The sequence below is a fragment of the Dipodomys merriami genome, unplaced genomic scaffold (genome assembly GCF_024711535.1).
Source record: "Dipodomys merriami isolate MVZ:Mamm:240054 unplaced genomic scaffold, mDipMer1.0.p SCAF_24, whole genome shotgun sequence".
In the NCBI taxonomy this organism is placed as follows: domain Eukaryota; kingdom Metazoa; phylum Chordata; class Mammalia; order Rodentia; family Heteromyidae; genus Dipodomys; species Dipodomys merriami.
In genome coordinates this window covers 1-18,900 of record NW_027203826.1, presented here as the reverse complement: position 1 = coordinate 18,900, position 18,900 = coordinate 1, and the positions used below count along the sequence as shown (strand labels likewise).

Below are 18,900 nucleotides of genomic sequence, written 5' to 3'. Positions count from 1 at the left end.
TGCAGCATTTCTAGGGCGGCCTGAACATTCTCTACCGCCTCACTGCAACGCTGGTCCTCGAGACAGCCTCTTATCAGTTTCCATATTGGTCTCACTCTGCTCTTAAGCGTTCCTTGTTCAGAGGCAAAATCTAGGTCCCTCCCTAGTTTCTCCCAAGAGGCCACCATGAGGCTTCCGGAGACAGCGAACCACGGGGCAACGATGTCACATTCATTCAAAAATCTCTCTAAAGTACTCTTTTTTATTTTTAACTTTTTTGAGTGCAGTAGCTCATTGAGAGCCAAAAAAATTGGGTGCGAAGAAGAAGCGCCCATGTTTTAAACATTTAAAGCTGGTAAACAAACTTTTACTTTCACTTTTGTGTACTCTATTGACTAGCCCCGGGTTCTCGCTCTTTCCCTATCTTACAGAGAAGAGCAAAAATCCCCCCGCTCTTGTCGCGGATTCCCCTTTTACTTGGGAACTTATTCCCGCTCTTGTTGCGGATTCCCCTTTTACCTGGGGACTTACCCCCGCTTTTGTCTCGGATTCCCCTTTTACCTGTGGACTTACCCCCGCTTTTGTCGCGGATTCCCTTTTACCTGGGAACTTACCGGTGCACCACCCTGACCACAGAGAGTTCTGAGTCCTCATTGGGGTTATGGCTGAGTCCCCGTACGGGCCACCACGTGTCGCTACCGCCTCGACCAGCAAGGAAGACGCGACACCGAACTCTTCTCTCTGCAGTTTATTCAGGACCTTTTTGTAATCTTCTGACCCCAACCCCGGGGAGAATTCCCCACAGCCTTAAGTACCCGCTGGGTAGCCAACCCTGATACGCCAAGTGGGAACCACCAATAGGTGGTTCCCGTGGTGTCCCGGTTTGTCCCCCTCTGTGTCCCCCGCTGAGTCCCCTCTGTGTCCCCGCCGTGTCCCGCTGTGTCCCCCGATGTGTCCCGCTGTGTCCCATCTGTGTCCTGCTGTTTCCCCACTGTTCCCCGCTGTGTCCCCGCTGTGTCCCGCTGTGACCCGCTGTGTCCCTGCTGTTACCCGCTGTGTCCCGCTGTGTCCCGGCTGTCCCGTGGAGTGTCCCCGCTGTGTCCCGTTGTGTCCCGCTGTGTCCTCGATGTGTCCCCGCTGTGTCCAGCTGTGTTCCCGCTGTGTCGACGCTGTGTCGTCTGTGGCCCCCCCTGTGTCCCGCTGTGTCCTGCTGTGTCCCGCTGTGTCCCGTTGTGTCCCCCGCTCTGTCCCGCTGGGTCCAGCTGTGTCCCCGCTGTCCCCTTGAGTGTCCACGCTGTGTCCCCGCTGTGTCTCGCTGTTTGCTGCTGTGTCCCGCTGTTTCCTCCCTGTGTCCCCCGCTGTGTCCCCGCTGTGGCCCGCTGTGTCACCTGCTGTGTCCACGCTGTGTCCCCGCTGTGTCCCCGCTGTGTCCCGCTGTGTCCGGCTGTGTCCCACGTTGTGTCCTGCTGTGTCCCTGGCTGTGTCCCCCGCTGTGACCTGCTGTGTCCCTGCTGTGTCCTGCTATGTCTTGCTGTGTCCCCCTCTCTGTCCCTGCTGTGTCCTGCTGTGTCCTCGTTCTGTACTCGCTGTGTCCCGCTGTGTCCTCGCTGTGTCCCACACTGTTCCCCGCTGTGCCTCGCTGTGTCCCGCTGTGTCCTCGCTGTGTCCCCGCTGTGGACCATTGTGAATCCGCCTGTGTGCAGCTGTGTCCCGGCTGTGTACCTGCTGTGTCCCGGCTGTGTCCCGCTTTGTCCCCCGCTGTGTCCCCACTGTGTCCCCTATGTGTCCCGCTGTGTCCCGCTGTGTCCTCGCTGTGTCTCCACTGTGACCCGGTGTGTCCCACTGTGTCCCACTGTGTCCCGTTCTGTCCCCCCTGTGTCCGGCTGTGTCCCCCGCTGTGACCCCGTGTGTCCAATTGTGTCCTGCTCTGTCCCGCTCTGTCACCACTGTGTCCTGCTATGTCCCCCACTGTGACCCGGTTTGTCCCATTGTGTCCCGCTCTGTCCCACTCTGTCACCACTGTGTCCCGCTGGGTACCCCTATGTCCCGCTGTGTCCCACAATGTGTCCCCCGCTGTGTCCCACGCTGTGTCCCCCGCTGTGTCCGGATGTGTCCCCCGCTGTGTCCCGCTGTGTCCACCGCGGTGTCCCCGCTGTGTCCCTCTGTGTCCCCTCTATGTCCCGCTGTATCCTGCTGTGTCCTCGCTTTGTCCCCCGCTGGGTCAACCACTGTGTCCCCCGCTGTGTCCCGCTGTGTCCCGCTGTGTCCCCCGTTGTGAGCCGCTGTGTCCCCCCGTGTGTCCCCCGCTGTGTCCCTCTGTGTCCCCACGGTGTTCCACTGTGTCCCGCTGAGTTCCCCGCTGTGTCCCCGCTGTGTCCCTCTGTGTCCCCGCTATGTCCCGCTGTGTCCTGCTGTGTCCTCGCTTTGTCCCCAGCTGTGTCCACCACTGTGTCCCCCGCTGTGTCCCGCTGTGTCCCGCTGTGTCCCGGTGTGTCCCCCGTTGTGTCCCGCTGTGTCCCCCGTTGTGTTCCCCTGTTTCCCTCCTGTGTCCCGCTGTGTCTTCCGCTGTGTCCCGCTGTGTCCCCCGCTGTGAACCGCTGTGAACCGCTGTGTCCCGCTGTTTCCTGTGGTGTCTCGCTTTGTCCCATGCTGTGTTCCCCTCTGAGTACCCACTGTGTCCTCGCTGTGTCCCGCTGTGTCCTAGCTGGGTCCCCCCCTGTGTCTTGCTGTGTCCCCCGCTGTGTCCCCTGCTGTGTTCCTCGCTGTGTGCCGCTATGGCCCTACTGTATCCCCCTGTGTCCCGTTGTATCCCCTGCTCTGTCCCCGCTGTGTCCTGCTATGTCCCCGCTGTGGACCCGCTGTGGACCCGCTGTGTCCCCGCTGTGTCCCGCTGTGTTCTGCTGTGTCCCCTGCTCTCTCGCGGCTGTGTCCTGCTGTATCTCCGCTCTGTCCCCGCTGTGTCCCCGATGTGTCCCTCTGTGTCCCGCTGTGTCCGTGCTGTGTCCCCCGCTGTGTACCTCTGTGTCCCGGGCTGTCTCCCGGCTGTGTCGCCGATGTGTCCCTCGTTGTCCCGGTGTATCCTCGCTGTGTCCCCCGCTGTGTCTCGCTGTGCCCGGGCTGTGTCACCGCTGTGTCCTCGCTGTATCCCCCGCTGTGTCCCGCTGTGTCCCCCGATGTGTCCCCGCTGTGTCACTGCTGTGTCCCGCTGTGTCACGCTGTTTCCCGTGGTGTCCCGGTTTGTCCCCCGCTGTGTCCGCCGCTGTGTCCCCACTGTGTCCCCGCTGTGTCCCGCTGTGTCATCGCTGTGTCCCCCGTTGTGTCCCCACTGTGTCCCCGCTTTGTCCCCGCTGTGTCTCGCTGTGTCCCGGGCTGCGTCCCCGCTGTGTCCCCGATGTGTCCCGCTGTGTCCCGCTGTGTCCTCGCTGTGTCCCCTGCTGTGTCCCTCTGTGTCCCGGGCTGTCTCCCCGCTGTGTACACTATGTGGCCCGCTGTGTCCCGCTTTGTCCTCGTTGTGTCCCACGCTGTGTGCTCCGCTGTGTCCCGCTGTGTCACCCGCTGTGACCCGCTGTGTCCCGCTGTGTCCCGCTGTTTCCTGTGGTGTCTCGCTTTGTCCCCCGCTGTGTTCCCCTCTGTGTCGCCCCTGTGTCCCTCTGTGTCCCGCTGAGTACCCTGCTGTGTCCCACCGTGTCCTTGCTGTGTCCCGCTGTGTCCCACTGTGTCCCGCTGTGTCCTCGCTGTGTCCCCCCTTGTCCCGCTCTTTATCACGGTGTGTCCAGCTGTGTCCCCGCTATGTCCCCGCTGTGTCCCCGTTGTGTCCCGCTGTGTCCCCCGTTGTGTCCCCCGTGTCCCTGCTGTGTCCCGCTGTGTCCCGTTGTGTCCACCGCTCTGTCCCCGCTTTGTCATGCTGTGTCCCCGCTCTGTCCCCGCTGTGTCTCCGCTGTGTCCCCGCTGTTTCCCGCTGTGTCCCGCTGTGTCCCCCGCTCTGTCCCCGCTGTGTCCTGCTCTGTCCCCGCTCTGTCCCCGCTGTGTCCCTGCTGTGTCCCACTGGGTTCCACGCTGTGTCCCGCTGTGTCCCTGCTGTGTCCCCACTGTGACCCGCTGTGTAACCCACTGTGTCCAACTGTGTCCCCCGCTGTGTCCCTGCTGTGTCCCGCTGTGTCCCTGCCATAACCCGCTGTGTTCCCGCTGTGTCCCCACTGTGTCCTGCTGTGTCCCCACTGTGTCCCCCTGTGTTCCCCACTGTGTCCCGCTGTGTCCGCCGCTGTGTCCCGCAGTGTCCCGCTGTGTCCGCTGTGGCCCTCTGTGTCCCGCTGTGTCCCGCAGTGTCCTCGCTCTGTTCCCGATGTTTCCCTCTCTGTATCCCATTGTGTCCAACTGTGTCCCGGCTGTATTCCGCTGTGTTCCCCCTAGTATCCCCCGCTGTGTAGATCGCTGTGTCCCTGTTGTGTCCCTCTGTGTCCCCGCTGTGTCCCCGCTGTGTCCCGCTGTGTCCCCCGCTGTGACCCCGCTGTGTCCCCATTGTGTCCCGCTGTGTCCCGTTGTGTACCCGCTGTCCCCCTCTTTATTCCCGCTGTGTCCCGCTGTGTCCCCGCTGTCCCCCGCTTTGTCCCCGCGGTGACCCGCAGTGTCCCTGCTGTCCCCTGCTGTGTCCTGTGTACCAGCTGTCCCTTGGAGTGTCTCCGCTGTGTCCCCGCTGTGACCCGCTGTGTCCCCGCTGTCCCCCGCTGTGTCCCGCTGTGTACTGCTGTGACCCGCTGTGTCCCTGCTGTCTCCCGCTGTGTCCTGCTGTGTTCCCGCTGTCCCCTGGAGTGTCCCCGCAGTGTCCCCGCTGTGTCTCGCTGTGTCCTGCTGTGTCCTGCTCTGTCCTTGCTGTGTCCCCACTGTGTCCCGCTGTGTCACCCTGTGTCCTGCTGTGTCCCTGCTTTGTCCCGGCTGTGTCCCGCTGTGTCCCCGGCTGTGTCACGCTGTGTCCCCCGCTGTGTCCCCGCTGTGTCCCGCTGTGTACCGCTGTGTCCTCGCTCTGTCCCTGCTGTGTCACGCTGTGTATCCCGCTGTGTCCAGCTGTGTTCCCTCTGTGTCGCCGCTGTGTCCCTCTGTGTCCTGCTGAGTACCCTGCTGTGTCCCGCTGTGTCCTTGCTGTGTCCCGCTGGGTCCCGCTGGGTCCCGCTGTGTCCTCGCTGTGTCCCCGATTGTCCCGCTGTTTATCACTCTGTGTCCAGCTGTGTCCCCGCTGTGTCCTGCTGTGTCCCCCGTTGTTTCCCCCTGTGTCCCTGCTGTGTCCCGCTGTGTCCCGTTGTGTCCCCCGCTCTGTCCACGCTTTGTCCTGCTGTGTCCCCGCTCTGTCCCCGCTGTGTCTTCGCTGTGTCCCTGCTGATTCCCGCTGTGACCCGCTGTGTTCCCCACTCTGTCCACGCTGTGTCCTGCTCTGTCCCCGCTCTGTCCCCGCTGTGTCCCTGCTGTGTCCCGTTGTGTTCCACGCTGTGTCCCGCTGTGTCCCTGCTGTGTCCCCACTGTGACCCGCTGTGTAACCCACTGTGTCTAACTGTGTCCCCTGCTGTGTCCCTGCTGTGTCCCGCTGTGTCCCTGCCATATCCCGCTGTGTTCCCGCTGTGTCCCCACTGTGTCCTGCTGTGTCCCCGCTGTGTCCCCCTGTGTTCTCCACTGTGTCCCGCTGTGTCCCCCGCTGTGTCCCGCTGTGTCCCGCTGTGTCCCACTGTATCCTCGCGTGTCCCCTGCTGTGTCCCGCTGTGTATAACGGTGTGTCCAGCTGTGTCCCCGCTGTGTCCCCGCTGTTTCCCGTCTATCTAAGGCTGTGTTCCCCGCTGTGTCCCCGCTGTGTCCCCGCTCTGTCCCACTGTGTCCTCCGCTGTTTCCCGCTGTGTCCCTCTGTGTCCCGCTGTTTCCCGTGGTGTCTCGCTTTGTCCCACGCTGTGTTCCCCTCTGAGTCCCCACTGTGTCCTCGCTGTGTCCCCCTGTGTCCGCGCTGTGTCCCCCGCTGTGTCTCGCTGTGTCCCCTGCTGTGTCCCCTGCTGTGGTCCTGCTGTGTACCGTTGTGTCCCGCTGTGTCCCCGTTTGTGTCCCACTGTGTTCCCAGCTGTGTTCCCCGCTGTGTCCCGCTATGACCCTACTTATCCCCGTGTGTCCCGTTGTATCCCCTGCTCTGTCGCCGCTGTGTCCTGCTATGTCCCTGCTGTGGACCCGCTGTGGACTCGCTGTGTCCCCGCTGTGTCCCGCTGTGTTCCGCTGTGTCCCTGCTCTCTCCCGGCTGTGTCCTGCTGTATCCCCGCTCTGTCCCCGCTGTGTCCCCGAAGTGTCCCGCTGTGTCCTTGCTGTGTCCCCCGCTGTGTCCCAGCTGTGTCACTGCTGTGTCCCGCTGTGTCCCGCTGTTTCCTGTGGTGTCCCGGTTTGTCCCCCGCTGTGTCAGCCGCTATGTCCCCACTGTGTCCCCGCTGTGTCCCGCTGAGTCCTCGCTGTGTCTGTCGTTGTGTCCCCGCTGTTTCCCCGCTGTGTCCCCACTGTGTCTCGCTGTGTCCCGGGCTGTGTCCCCGCTGTGTCCCCGATGTGTCCCGCTGTGTCCTGCTGTGTCCTCGCTGTGTCCCCTGCTGTGTCCCTCTGTGTCCCGGGCTGTCTCCCCGCTGTGTCCGCAATGGGTCCCGCTGTGTCCCCGGTTGTGTCCCTCTGTGTCCCGCTGTGTCCCGCTGTATCCTCGCTCTGTTCCCCATGTTTCCTGCTCTCTATCCCGTTGTGTCCAACTGTGTCCCCGCTGTATTCCGCTGTGTTCCCCCCAGTTTCCCCCGCTGTGTCCCCGCTGTCCCCCACTGTGTCCCCGCTGTGTCCCGCTGTGTTCCCCACTGAATCCCCCGCTGTGTCCCCCACTTTGTCCGAGCTGTGTCCCGCTGAGTCCCCGCTGTGTCCCCGCTGTGTCCCGCTTTGTCCCCCACTGTGACACTGCTGTGTCCCCGATGTGTCCCTCTGTGTCCCGTTGTGTCCCCGCTGTCCCCCACTGTGTCCCCGCTGTGTCCCGCTGTGTCCCCGCTGTCCCCCGCTGTGTTCCGCTATGTCCTGCTGTGACCCTCTGTGTCCCTGCTGTCCCCCACTGTGTCCCGCTGTGTACCCACTGTCCCCTGGAGTGTCCCCGCAGTGTCCCCACTGTGTCTCGCTGTGTCCTGTTGTGTCCAGGTGTGTCCTCGCTGTGTGACCCGGTGTGTCCCCGCTGAGTCCCGCTGTGTCACCCTGTGTCCTGCTGTGTCCCCGCTTCTTCCCAGCTGTGTCCCCGCGCTGTTCCGCTCTGTCCCCGGCTGTGTCCCCACTGTGTCCCCGATGTGTCCCGCTGTGTCCTCGCTAGAACCCACGCTGTGTCCCGCTGTGTCCCCGGCTGTGTCCCGCTGTGTCCCCCACTGTGTCCCGCTGTGTCAACCGCTGTGTCCCGCTGTGTCCCCGCTGTGTCCCGCTGTGTCCCCCGCTGTGACACTGCTGTGTCCCCGATGTGTCCCGTTGTGTCCCGTTGTGTCCCCGCTGTCCCCCACTGTGTTCCCCTGTGTCCCGCTGTGAACCTCTGTGTCACTGCTATCCCCCACTGTGTCCCACTGTGTCCCCGCTGTCCCCTGGAGTGTCCCCGCAGTGTCCCCGCTGTATCTCGCTGTGTCCTGCTGTGTCCCGCTGTGTCCTCGCTGTGTCCCCCGCTGTATCCCCGCTGAGTCCCGCTGTGTCATCCTGTGTCCTGCTGTGTCCCCGCTTTGTCCCGGCTCTGTCCCCGCGCTGTCCCGCTCTGTCCCCGGCTGTGTCCCTGCTGTGTCCCCGATGTGTCCCGCTGTGTCCTCGCTATGACCCACGCTGTGTCCCGCTGTGTCCCCGGCTCTGTCACTCTATGTCCCACACTGTGTCCCGCTGTGTCCCCTGCTGTGTCCCGCTGTGTCCGCGCTGTGTCCCGCTGTGTCCTCACTGTTTCCCCGCTGTGGCCCGCTGTGTATCTGCGTGTGTCCCGCTGTGTCCTCACTGTGTCCCCGCTGTAGCCCGCTGTGTATTCGCCTGTGTCCAGCTGTGTCCCCGCTGTGTCCCCTCTGTGTCCCTGCTTTTTCCCTCTGTGTCCCCCAATGTGTCCCCGCTGTGTCCCCAATGTGTCCCGCTGTGTCCCGCTGAGTCCTCGCTGTGACCCCGCTGTGTCTCTCTGTGTCTCCTGCTGTGTCCCGCTGTGTCCCCCGTTGTGTCCCGCTGTGTCACCCCCTGTGTCCCCCGCTGTGTCCCCGCTGTGTCCTGCTGGGTCCCTGCTTTGTCCCGGCTGTGTCCCGCTGTGTCCCCGGCTGTGTCACGCTGTATCCCCCGCTGTGTCCTCGCTGTGTACCGCTGTGTCCTCGCTCTGTCCCTGCTGTGTCCCGCTGTGTATACCGCTGTGTCCAGCTGTGTTCCCTCTTTGTCGCCAATGTGTCCCTCTGTGACCCGCTGAGTACCCTGCTGTGTCCCGCTGTGTCCTTGCTGTGTCCCGCTGGGACCCGCTGTGTCCTCGCTGTGTCCCTGCTTGTCCCGCTTTTTTTGACGCTGTGTCCCCGCTGTGTCCCCGCTGTGTCCCGCTGTGTCCCGCTGTGTCCCCCGTTGTGTCCCCCTGTGTCCCTGCTGTGTCCCGCTGTGTCCCGTTGTGTCCCCCGCTCTGTCCCCGCTTTGTCCTGCTGTGTCCCCGCTCTGTCCCCGCTGTGTCTCCGCTGTGTCCCCGCTGTTTCCCGCTGTGTCCCGCTGTGTCCCCCGCTCTGTCCACGCTGTGTCCTGCTCTGTCCCCGCTCTGTCCCCGCTGTGTCCCTGCTGTGTCCCGCTGTGTCCTTGCTGTGTCCCCACTGTGACCCGCTGTGTAACCCACTGTGTACAACTGTGTCCCCCGCTGTGTCCCTGCTGTGTCCCGCTGTGTCCCTGCCGTATCCCGCTGTGTTCCCGCTGTGTCCCCATTGTGTCCTGCTGTGTCCACGCTGTGTCCACCAGTGTTTTCCACTGTGTCCCGCTGTGTCCCCCGCTGTGTCCCCTGTGTCCCGATGTGTCCATTGCTGTGTCCCCGCTGTGTCCCCGTTGTGTCCCGCTGTGTCCCTCTGTGTCCCGCTGTGTCCCACTGTGTCCTCGCTCTGTTCCCGATGTTTCCCGCTCTCTATCCCGTTGTGTCCAACTGTGTCCCCGCTGTATTCCGCTGTGTTCCCCCTAGTTTCCCCCGCTGTGTAGATCGCTGTGTCCCTGTTGTGTCCCTCTGTGTCCCCGCTGTGTCCCGCTGTGTCCCCCGCTGTGACCCCGCTGTGTCCCCGTTGTGTCCCGCTGTTTCCCGTTGTGTCCCCGCTGTCCCCCTCTTTGTTCCCGCTGTGTCCCGCTGTGTCCCCGCTGTCCCCCGCTTTGTCCCCGCGGTGACCCGCTGTGTCCCTGCTGTCCCCTGCTGTGTCCTGTGTACCAGCTGTCCCTTAGAGTGTCTCCGCTGTCCCCCGCTGTGTCCGGCTGTGTACTGCTGTGATCCGCTGGGTCCTTGCTATCTCCCGCTGTGTCCTGCTGTGTTCCCGCTGTCCCCTGGAGTGTCCCCGCAGTGTCCCAGCTGTGTCTCGCTGTGTCCTGCTGTGTCCTGCTCTGTCCTTGCTGTGTCCCCCGCTGTGTCCCCACTGTGTCCCGCTGTGTCACCTTGTGTCCTGCTGTGTCCCTGCTTTGTCCCGGCTGTGTCCCACTGTGTCCCCGGCTGTGTCACGCTGTGTCCCTGCTGTGTCCCCGCTGTGTCCCGCTGTGTACCGCTGTGTCCTCGCTCTGTCCCTGCTGTGTCCCGCTGTGTATACCGCTGTGTCCAGCTGTGTTCCCTCTGTGTCGCCAATGTGTCCCTCTGTGACCCGCTGCGTACCCTGCTGTGTCCCGCTGTGTCCTTGCTGTGTCCCGCTGGGTCCCGCTGTGTCCTTGCTGTGTCCCCGCTTGTCCCGTTGTTTTTGACGCTGTGTCCCCGCTGTGTCCCCGCTGTGTCCTTGCTGTGTCCCCGCTGTGTCCCGCTGTGTCCCCCGTTGTGTCCCCTTGTGTCCCTGCTGTGTCCCGCTGTGTCCCATTGTGTCCCCCGCTCTGTCCCCGCTGTGTCCTGCTCTGTCCCCGCTCTGTCCCTTCTTTGTCCCTGCTGTGTCCCACTGTGTTCCACGCTGTGTCCCGCTGTGTCCCTGCTGTGTCCCCACTGTGACCCACTGTGTAACCCACTGTGTCCAACTGTGTCCCCCGCTGTGTCCCTGCTGTGTCCCTGCCGTATCCCGCTGTGTTCCCGCTGTGTCCCCATTGTGTCCTGCTGTGTCCCCGCTGTGTCCCCCTGTGTTTTCCACTGTCTCCCGCAGTGTCCCCCGCTGTGTCCCGCTGTGTCCCGCTGTGTCCCGATGTGTCCATTGCTGTGTCCCCGCTGTGTCCCCGCTGTGTCCCGCTGTGTCCCGCTGTGTCCGGCTGTGTCCTCGCTGTGTCCCGCTGTGTCCCCCGCTGTGACCCCGCTGTGTCCCCGTTGTGTCCCGCTGTGTCCCGTTGTGTCCCCGCTGTCCCCCTCTTTGTTTCCGCTGTGTCCCGCTTTGTCCCCGCTGTCCCCCACTTTGTCCCCGCGGTGACCCGCTGTGTCCCTGCTGTCCCCTCCTGTGTCCTGTGTACCAGCTGTCCCTTGGAGTGTCTCCGCTGTGTCCCCACTGTGTCTCGCTGTGTCCTCGCTGTGTCCCCGCTGTGTCCCGCTGTGTATCCCGCTGTGTCCAGCTGTGTCCCCACTGTGTCCCCGCTGTGTCCCTCTGTGTCCCGCTGTGTCCCCCACTGTGTCCCGCTGTGTCCACTGATGTGTCCGGCTGTGTCCCCCCTGTGTCCCGCTGTGTCCCGCTGTGTCCCACTGTATCCTCGCGTGTACCCTGCTGTGTCCCGCTGTGTATACCGGTGTGTCCAGCTGTGTCCCCGCTGTGTCCCCGCTGTGTCCCATCTGTGTAAGGCTGTGTTCCTCGCTGTGTCCCCGCTGTGTCCCCGCTGTGTCCCACTGTGTCCTCTGCTGTGTCTCGCTGTGTCCCCCGCTGTGACCCGTTGTGTCCCGCTGTGTCCCGCTGTTTCCCGTGGTGTCTCGCTTTGTCCCACGCTGTGTTCCCCTCTGAGTCCCCACTGTGTCCTCGCTGTTTCCCGCTGTGTCCTGGCTGTGTCCCCCGCTGTGTCTCGCTGTGTCCCCTGCTGTGTCCAGCTGTGTCCCCCGTTGTGTCCCACTGTGTCCCCAGCTGTGTTCCCCGCTGTGTCCCGCTATGACCCTACTTATCCCCGTGTGTCCCGTTGTATCCCCCGCTCTGTCGCCGCTGTGTCCTGCTATGTCCCCGCTGTGTCCCCGCTGTGTCCCGCTGTGTCCCGCTGTGTCCTTGCTGTGTCCCCCGCTGTGTCCCTGCTGTGTCACTGCTTTGTCCCCCTGTGTCACGCTGTTTCCCGTGGTGTCCCGGTTTGTCCCCGCTGTGTCCGCCGCTGTGTCCCCACTGTGTCCCCGCTGTGTCCCGCTGTGTCCTTGCTGTTTCCCCCGTTGTGTCCCCGCTGTGTCTCGCTGTGTCCCGGGCTGTGTCCCCGCTGTGTCCCCGCTGTGTCCCCCTGTGTCCTGCTGTGTCCTCGCTGTGTCCCCTGCTGTGTCCCTCTGTGTCCCGGGCTGTCTCCCCGCTGTGTCCCCGATGTGTCCCGCTGTGTCCTCGCTGTGTCCCCCGCTTTGTCCCACTGTGTCCCCAGCTTTGTCCCCGCTGTTTCCCAGCTGTGTCCCGGTGTGTCCCGCTATTTCCCGTGGTGTACCGGTTTGTCCCCCGCTCTGTCCCCCGCTGAGTAGCCACTGTGGCCCCGCTGTGTCACACTTTGTCCTCGCTGTGTCCCCCGTTGTGTTCCACTGTGTCCCACGCTGTGTCCCCCACTGTGTCCCCGCTGTGTCCCGTTCTGTCCTGCGGTGTCCCAGTGTGTCCCGCTGTGTCCCCGGCTGTTTCCCCCGCTGTGTACCGCTGTGTCCCTGCTGTGTCCCCACTGAGTCCTTCTGTGTCCCGCTGTGTCCTCCGCTGTGTCCCTCTGTGTCCTCGCTGTGTCCCCTATGTCGCCCGCTGTCTATCCCACTATGTCCAACTGTATCCCCGCTCTGTCTGCTGTGTTCCCCACTGATTCCCCCGCTGTGTCCCCCAATGTGTCCCTGCTGTGTTCCTGCTGTGTCCCCGCTGTGTCCCCTCTGTGTCCCGCTGTGTTCTGTTGTGTCCCCTCTGTCACCCACTGTGTCCCCGCTGTGTCCCGCTGTGTCCCCGCTGTGTGCCCTCTGTGTCCCGCTGTTTCCCCGCTGTCCCCCGCTTTGTCCCGCTTTGTCCCGCTGTGTCCCGCTGTGACCTGCTGTGTCCCTGCTGTCCCCCACTGTGTCCCACTGTGTCCCCGCTGTCCCATGGAGTGTTCCCGCTGTGTCCCCGCTGTGTCTTGCTGTGTCCTGCTGTATCCTGCTGTGTCCTCGCTGTGTCCCCCGCTGTGTCTTCGCTGTGTCCCGCAGTGTCACCCTGTGTCCTGCTGTGTCCCCACTGTGTCCCCGCTTTGATCCGCTTTTTCCCAGTCTGTGTCACCCACTGTGTCCCCCGCTGTGTCCCCGCTGTGTCCCGCTGTGTCCCCGTTGTGTCCCGCTGTGTCCCCCGTTGTTTCCCGCTGTGACCCCCGCTGTGTCCCCCGCTGTGTCCCGCTGTGTATCAAGCTGTGTCCAGCTGTGTCCCCGCTGTGTCCCGCTGTGTCCCACGTTGTGCCCCGCTGTGTCCCGCTGTGTCACCTTCTGTGTCTTTGCTGTGTCCCCACTGTGTCCTGCTCTGTCCCGCTGTGTCCCACTGTGTCCTCAATGTGTCCCGGCTGTGTCCCGCTGTGTCCCCGCTCTTTCCCCCGCAGTGTCCCTGCTGTGTCAGGCTGTGTCCCGCTGTGTTCCGCTGTGTCCCCCGTTGTGTCCCGCTGTGTCTCCCGCTGTGTCCCCCGCTGTGTCACCCACTGTTTCCCCCGCTGTGTCCCCGCTGTGTCCCCTCTGTGACCCGTTGTGTCCCGTTGTGTCCCCTCTGTCTCCCTTTGTGTCTCCGCTATGTCCCGCGGTGTCCCCGCTGTCCCTCGCTGTATCCCTGCTGTATCCCGCTGTATCAAGCTGTGTCCTGCTGTGTACCCGCTGTCACCCGCTGTGTCCCGCTGTGTCCCCGCTGTCCCCCGGAGTGTCCCCGCTGTGTCCCGCTGTGTCCCCGTCTTGTCCTTCTTTGTCCCACTCTGTCCAATGCTGTGTCCCGCTGTGTCCCCCGCTTTGTCCCACTGTGTCTCCGCTGTCTCCCGCTGTGTCCCGCTGTGTACTGCTGTGACCCGCTTTGTCGTGGCTGTGGCCCCGCGCTGTTCCACTCTGTCCCCGGCTGTGTCCCTGCTGTATCCCCGATGTGTCCCGCTGTTTCCTCGCTGTATCCCGCTGTGTCCCCAGCTGTGTCACGCTGTGTCCCCGCTGTGTCCCCCGCTGTGTCCCGCTGTGTCCCGCTGTGTCCCGCTGTGTCCTCAATTTGTCCCCGCTGTGGCTCGATGTGTATCCGCCTGTGTCCAGCTGTGTCCCCGCTGTGTACCCGCTGTGTCCCTGCTTTGTCCCTCTGTGTCCCCCCATGTGTCCCCGCTGTGTCCCCGATGTGTCCTGCTGTGTCCCGCTGAGTCCTCGCTGTGTCCCCCGCTGTGTCTCTCTGTGTCTCCCGCTGTGTCCTGCTTTGTCCCCCGTTGTGTCCCACTGTGTCGCCTGCTGAGTCTCCCGCTGTGTCCCGCTGTGTCCATGTTGTGTCCCCACTGTGTCCTGCTGTGTCCGCGCTGTGTCTCGCTTTGTCCCCCGCTGTGTCCAGCTGTGTCCCTGCTGTTCCCCGTGTGTCCCCGATGTCCCCAGCTGTGTCCCCCGCTGTGTCCCCGCTGGGTCCCGCTTTGTCCCCGCTGTATCCCCGCTGTGTCCTCTTGTGTCCCCGCTGTGTCCCGCTGTGTCCCCCGCTGTGTCCCCGCTGTGTCACTGCTGTGTCCCGCTGTGTCCCGCTGTTTTCCGTGATGTCCCGGTTTGTCCCCCACTGTGTCCGCCGCTGTGTCCCCACTGTGTCCCCGCTGTGTCCTGCTGTGTCCTCGCTGTGTCCCCCGTTGTGTCCCCGCTGTGTCCCCGCTGTGTCCCCGCTATGTCTCTCTGTGTCCCGTGCTGTGTCCCCCCTGTGTCCCCGATGTGTCCCACTGTGTCCTACTGTGTCCTCGCTGTGTCCCCTGCTGTGTCCTTCTGTGTCCCGGGCTATCTCCCCGCTGTGTCCCCGATGTGGCCCGCTCTGTCCTGCTGTGTCCTCGCTGTGTCCCCCGCTGTGTCCCGCTGTGTCCCCAGCTTTGTCGCCGCTGTTTCCCCGCTGTGTCCCGGTGTGTCCCGCTATGTCCCGTGGTGTCCCGGTTTTTCCCCCGCTGTGTCCCCCGCAGAGTCCCCGCTGTGTCCGCGCCGTGTCCTGCTGTGTCCACCGCTGTGTCCCGCTATGTCCTGGGCTGTGTCCCCACTGTGTCCGCGCTGTGTCCCGGATGTGTCCCGCTGTGTCCTCGCTGTGTCTCCCGCTGTGTCCCGCTGCCCCCCGCTGTATCCCCGCTGTGTCCCTGCTGTGTCCCGCTGTGTCCCGTTGTTTCCCGTGGTGTCCCGATTTGTCCCCCACTGTGTCTCCGCTGAGTAGCCACTGTGTCCCCGCTGTGTCCCGCTGTGTACTGCTGTGACCCGCTGTGTCCCTGCTGTCTACCGCTGTGTCCTGCTGTGTTCCCGTGGTCCCCTGGATTGTCCACGCAGTTTCCCCGCTGTTTCCCGCTGTGTATCCCGCTGTGTGCAACTGTGTCCCGCTGTGTTCCCCACTTAATCTCCTGCTGTGTCCCCCTCTTTGTCCCAGCTGTGTCCCGCTGAGTCCCCGCTGTGTCCCCGCTGTGTCCCGCTGTGTCCCCCGCTGTGACCCTGCTGTGTCCCCGATGTTTCCCGCTGTGTCCCGTTGTGTCCCCGCTGTCCCCCACTGTGTCCCCGCTTTGTCCCGCTGTGTCCCCGCTGTCCCCCTCTGTGTTGCGCTGTGTCCCGCTGTGACCCTCGGTGTCCCTGCTGTCCCCCACTGTGTCCCGCTGTGTCCCCGCTGTTCCCTGGAGTGTCCCCGCAGTGTCCCCGCTGTGTCTCGCTGTGTCCTGTTTTGTCCCGCTTTGTCCTCGCTGTGTCGCCCGCTGTGTCTCCGCTGAGTCCCGCTGTGTCACCCTGTGTCCTGCTGTGTCCCCGCTTTGTCCCGGCTGTGTCCCCGCACTGTCCCGCTCTCTCCCCGGCTGTGTCCCCACTGTGTCCCCGATGTGTCCCGCTCTGTCCTCGCTATGACCCCCGCTGTGTCCCGCTGTGTCCCCGGCTGTGTCACGCTGTGTCCCCCACTGTGTCCCGCTGTGTCCCCCGCTGTGTCCCGCTGTGTCCCTGCTTTCCACGATGTGTCATGCTGTGTCCCCGCTATCCTCTGGAGAATCCCTGCTGTGTCCCGCTGTGTTCCCGCTCTGTCCCCGCTGTGTACCGCTGTGTCCCTCTGTGTCCTCGCTGTGTCCCCCATTGTGTCCCGCTGTGTCCCCCGCTGTGTCCCCCGCTGTGTCCCCGCTGTCCCCCGCTGTGTCCTGCTCTGTCCCGCTGTTTCCTCGCTCTGTCCCGGCTGTGGCCCCTTGTGTATCCGCCTGTGTCCAGCTGTGTCCCCGCTGTGTACCCGCTGTGTCGCTGCTGTGTCCCTGATGTGTCCCACTGTGTCTCCTGCTGTGTCCTGCTGTGTCCCGCTGTGTCCCACTGTTTCCCCCGCTGTGTCCCGCTGTGTCCCGCTGTGTCCCGCTGTGTCCTCGCTGTTTCCCCTGCTGTGACCAGGTGTGACCCGCTGTGTCCCGCTCTGTCCCCGCTGTGTCCTGCTGTGTCCCCCGCTGTGTCCCTGCTTTGTCCCGCTGTGTCCCGCTGTGTACCGCTATGTCCCGCTGTGTCCCATGCTGTGTCCCCCGCTAGGTCCCACGCTGTGTCCCCCACTGTGTCCCACGCTCTGTCCCCCCTGTGTCCGGATATTTCCCCCGCTGTGTCCCGCTGTGTCCACAGCTGTGTCCTCGCTCTGTCCCTTTGTGTCCCCGCTATGTTCCGCTATGTCCTGCTGTGTCCTCGCTGTGTCCCCCGCTTTGTCCACCACTGTATCCCCCGCTGTGTCCCGCTGTGTCCCCCCCTGTGTCCTCCGCTGTGTCCCGCTATGTCCCCCACTGTGTCCCCCGCTGTGTCCCGCTGTGTCCCCACTGTGTCCCGCTGTGTCCCCGCTGTGTCCCGCTGTGTCCCGCTGTGTCCCACTGTGTCCGCTGGTTTCCCACTCTGTCCCGCTGTGTCCAACGCTTTGTCCCACTGTGTCCTCTCTGTGTCCCGCTGTGTTGCCCGCAGTGTCCCCGCTGTGTCCGAGCTGTGTCCCGCTGTGTCCTCGCTCTGTCCCCTGCTGTGTCCCGCTGTGTCCCGATGTGTCCCGCTGTGTCCCACTGTGTCCCTGCTGTGGCCAGCTGTGTATCTGCCTGTGTCCAGCTGTGTCCCCGCAGTGTACCCGCTGTGTCCCAGCTTTGTCCCTCTGTGTCCCCCCATGTGTGCCCGCTGTGTCCCCGATGTGTCCCGCTGTGTCCCGCTGTGTCCTCGCTGTGTCCCCCACTTTGACTCGCTGTGTCCCCCGCTGTGTCCTGCTTTGTCTCATGCTGTGTGCCGCTGTGTCCCAATCTGTCCCCCACTCTGTCCGGCAATGTCACGCTGTGTCACCGCTGTGTCCCACTGTGTCCCCTGCTGTGTCCCCTCGCTGTGTCCCGCTGTGTCCCCGTTGTGTCCCCCGCTGTGTCCATCTGTGTCCCTGCTGTCCCCCCATGTGTCCCCGCTCTCCCCAGCTATGTCCCCGCTGTGTCTCGCTGTGTCCCCGCTGTGTCCCCGCTGTGTCCCGCTGTGTCCCCCGTTGTGTCCCAATGTGACACCCGCTGTGTCCCTCGCTTCGTCCCGCTGTGTGCCCGCTGTGTCCCGCTGTGTCCCCCGCTCTGTACCGGCTGTGTCCCGCTGTGTCCCCGCTCTGTCCCCGCTGTGTCTCACTGTGTCCCGCTTTGTCCCCCGTTGTGTCCCGCTGTATAGCACTCTGTGTCCCCCGCTCTGTGCCACTGTGTTCCTGCTGTGTCCTGATGTGTACCCGCTGTCCCCCCCTGTGTTCCGCTGTGTCCCCGCTTTCCCACGGTGTGTCCCTTCTGTCCTCCGCTGTGTCCTGCTGTGTCCCACGGTGTGTGCCTCTGTGTCCCGCTGTGTTCCCTCTGTGTCTCCCTCTGTGTCCCGCTCTGTCCCCGCTGTGTCCCCCGCTGTGTCCCGCTGTGTCCCCCGCAGTGTCCCCACTGTGTCCCGCTGTTTCCTCGCTGTGTCCCCTGCTGTGTACTCGCTGTTTCTCCTCCTGTGACCTGGTGTGTCCCACTGTGTCCCCCTGTGTCCCGCTCTGTCCCTGCTGTGTCCTGCTGTGTCCCCCCGCTGTGTCCCCGCTGTGTCCACGCTGTGTCCCCCTTTTTCCCCCTCTGTGTCCCGCTCTGTCCGCCGTTGTGTCCCCCTGTGTCCCTGCTGTGTCCCGCTGTGTCCTGTTGTGTCCCTCGCTCTATCCCCGCTGTGTCCTGCTCTGTCCCCGCTCTGTGCCCCGCTGTGTCCCTGCTGTGTCCCGCTGTGTCTCCGCTGTGTACCCGCTGTGCCCCACTGTGTCCCCGCTGTGTTCCAATGTGTCCCCGCTGTTATCCCCGCTGTGTCCATGCTGTGTCCCGCCGTGTCCCGCTTTGTCCCCGCTGTATCCCCGCCTTTTCACCCGCTGTGTCCCCGCTGTGTCCCGCTGTGTCCCGCTGTATCCCTGCTGTGTCCCCCCTGTGTCCCGCAATGTCCCCCGTTGTTTCCCGCTGTGACCCCCGCTGTGTCCCGCAGTGTATTCAATCTGTGTCCAGCTATGTCCCCACTCTGTGCCGCTGTGTCCCACGCTGTGCCCTGCTGTGCCCCGCTGTGTCACCTGCTGTGTCCACGCTGTGTCCCCGCTGTGTCTGATCTGTCCCCCTGTGTCTCACTGTGTCCAGCTGTGTCCTCAGTGTGTCCCCGCTGTGTCCCGTTGTGTCCCCGGTGTGGTCCCACGCTGTGTCCCCGCTGTGTCCAGCTGTGTCCCGCTGTGTCCCCCTTGGGTCCCGCTGTGTCTCTCCCTGTGTCCCACGCTGTGTCAACCGCTGTGTCCCCCGCTGTGTCCCCGCTGTGTCCCCGCTGTGTCCCGTTGTGTCCCGCTGTGTCCCCTCTGTCCCCCTTTGTGTCTTCGCTGTGCCCCGCTGTGTCCCCGCTGTCCCCCGCTTTATCCCTGCTGTATCCCGCTGTGTCAAACTGTGTCCTGCTGTGTACCCGCTGTCCCCGCTGTGTCCCGCTGTGTCCCCGCTGTCCCCCCAGAGTGTCCCCACTGTATCCCCGTTGTGTCCCGCTGTGTCCTGCTCTGTCCCACTGTGTCCCATGCTGTGTCCCACTGTCTTCCACGCTGTGTCCCCCGCTGTGTCCCCCTGGTTCCCGCTGTCACCCGCTGTGTACCGCTGTGTCCCCCGCTGTCCCCCGGAGTGTCTCACTGTGTCCCCGCTGTGTCCCGCTGTGTCCTGCTGTGTCAAGCTGGGTACCCAGCTGTATCCCACTGTCTCCCCTGCTGTGTCCTCCGCTCTGTCCCGCTGTGTCCCGCTCTGTCCCGATGTGTCCCCTGCTGTGTCCGTCCTGTGTTACCGCTGTGGTCAAGCTTTGTCCCAATGTGTCCCACTGTGTCCTGCTGTGGTCCTTGCTGTGTCCTCGATGTGTGCTGCTGTGTACCCGCTGTGTCCAGCTGTGTCCGCGCTGTGTCGCGCTGTGTTCCCCCCTGTGTCACCCCCGTGTTCCCGCTGTGGTCCCCCGCTGTG

The 18,900-nt window shown here is 64.0% G+C and overlaps 1 protein-coding gene across 1 annotated transcript; it reads left to right on the top strand.

The window, feature by feature from the left end:
* Positions 1-2,753: 2,753 nt before the first annotated feature.
* LOC138835477 (keratin-associated protein 16-1-like) lies at positions 2,754-18,887 on the top strand (the record flags this gene model as incomplete). The annotated part of the gene is made up of 6 exons (XM_070033984.1): positions 2,754-2,904; positions 4,254-4,388; positions 6,074-6,256; positions 11,193-11,246; positions 11,680-11,741; positions 18,575-18,887. Coding segments are annotated over exons 1-6 (898 nt in total), but the record flags the coding sequence as incomplete, so codon positions are not given.
* Positions 18,888-18,900: the final 13 nt, after the last annotated feature.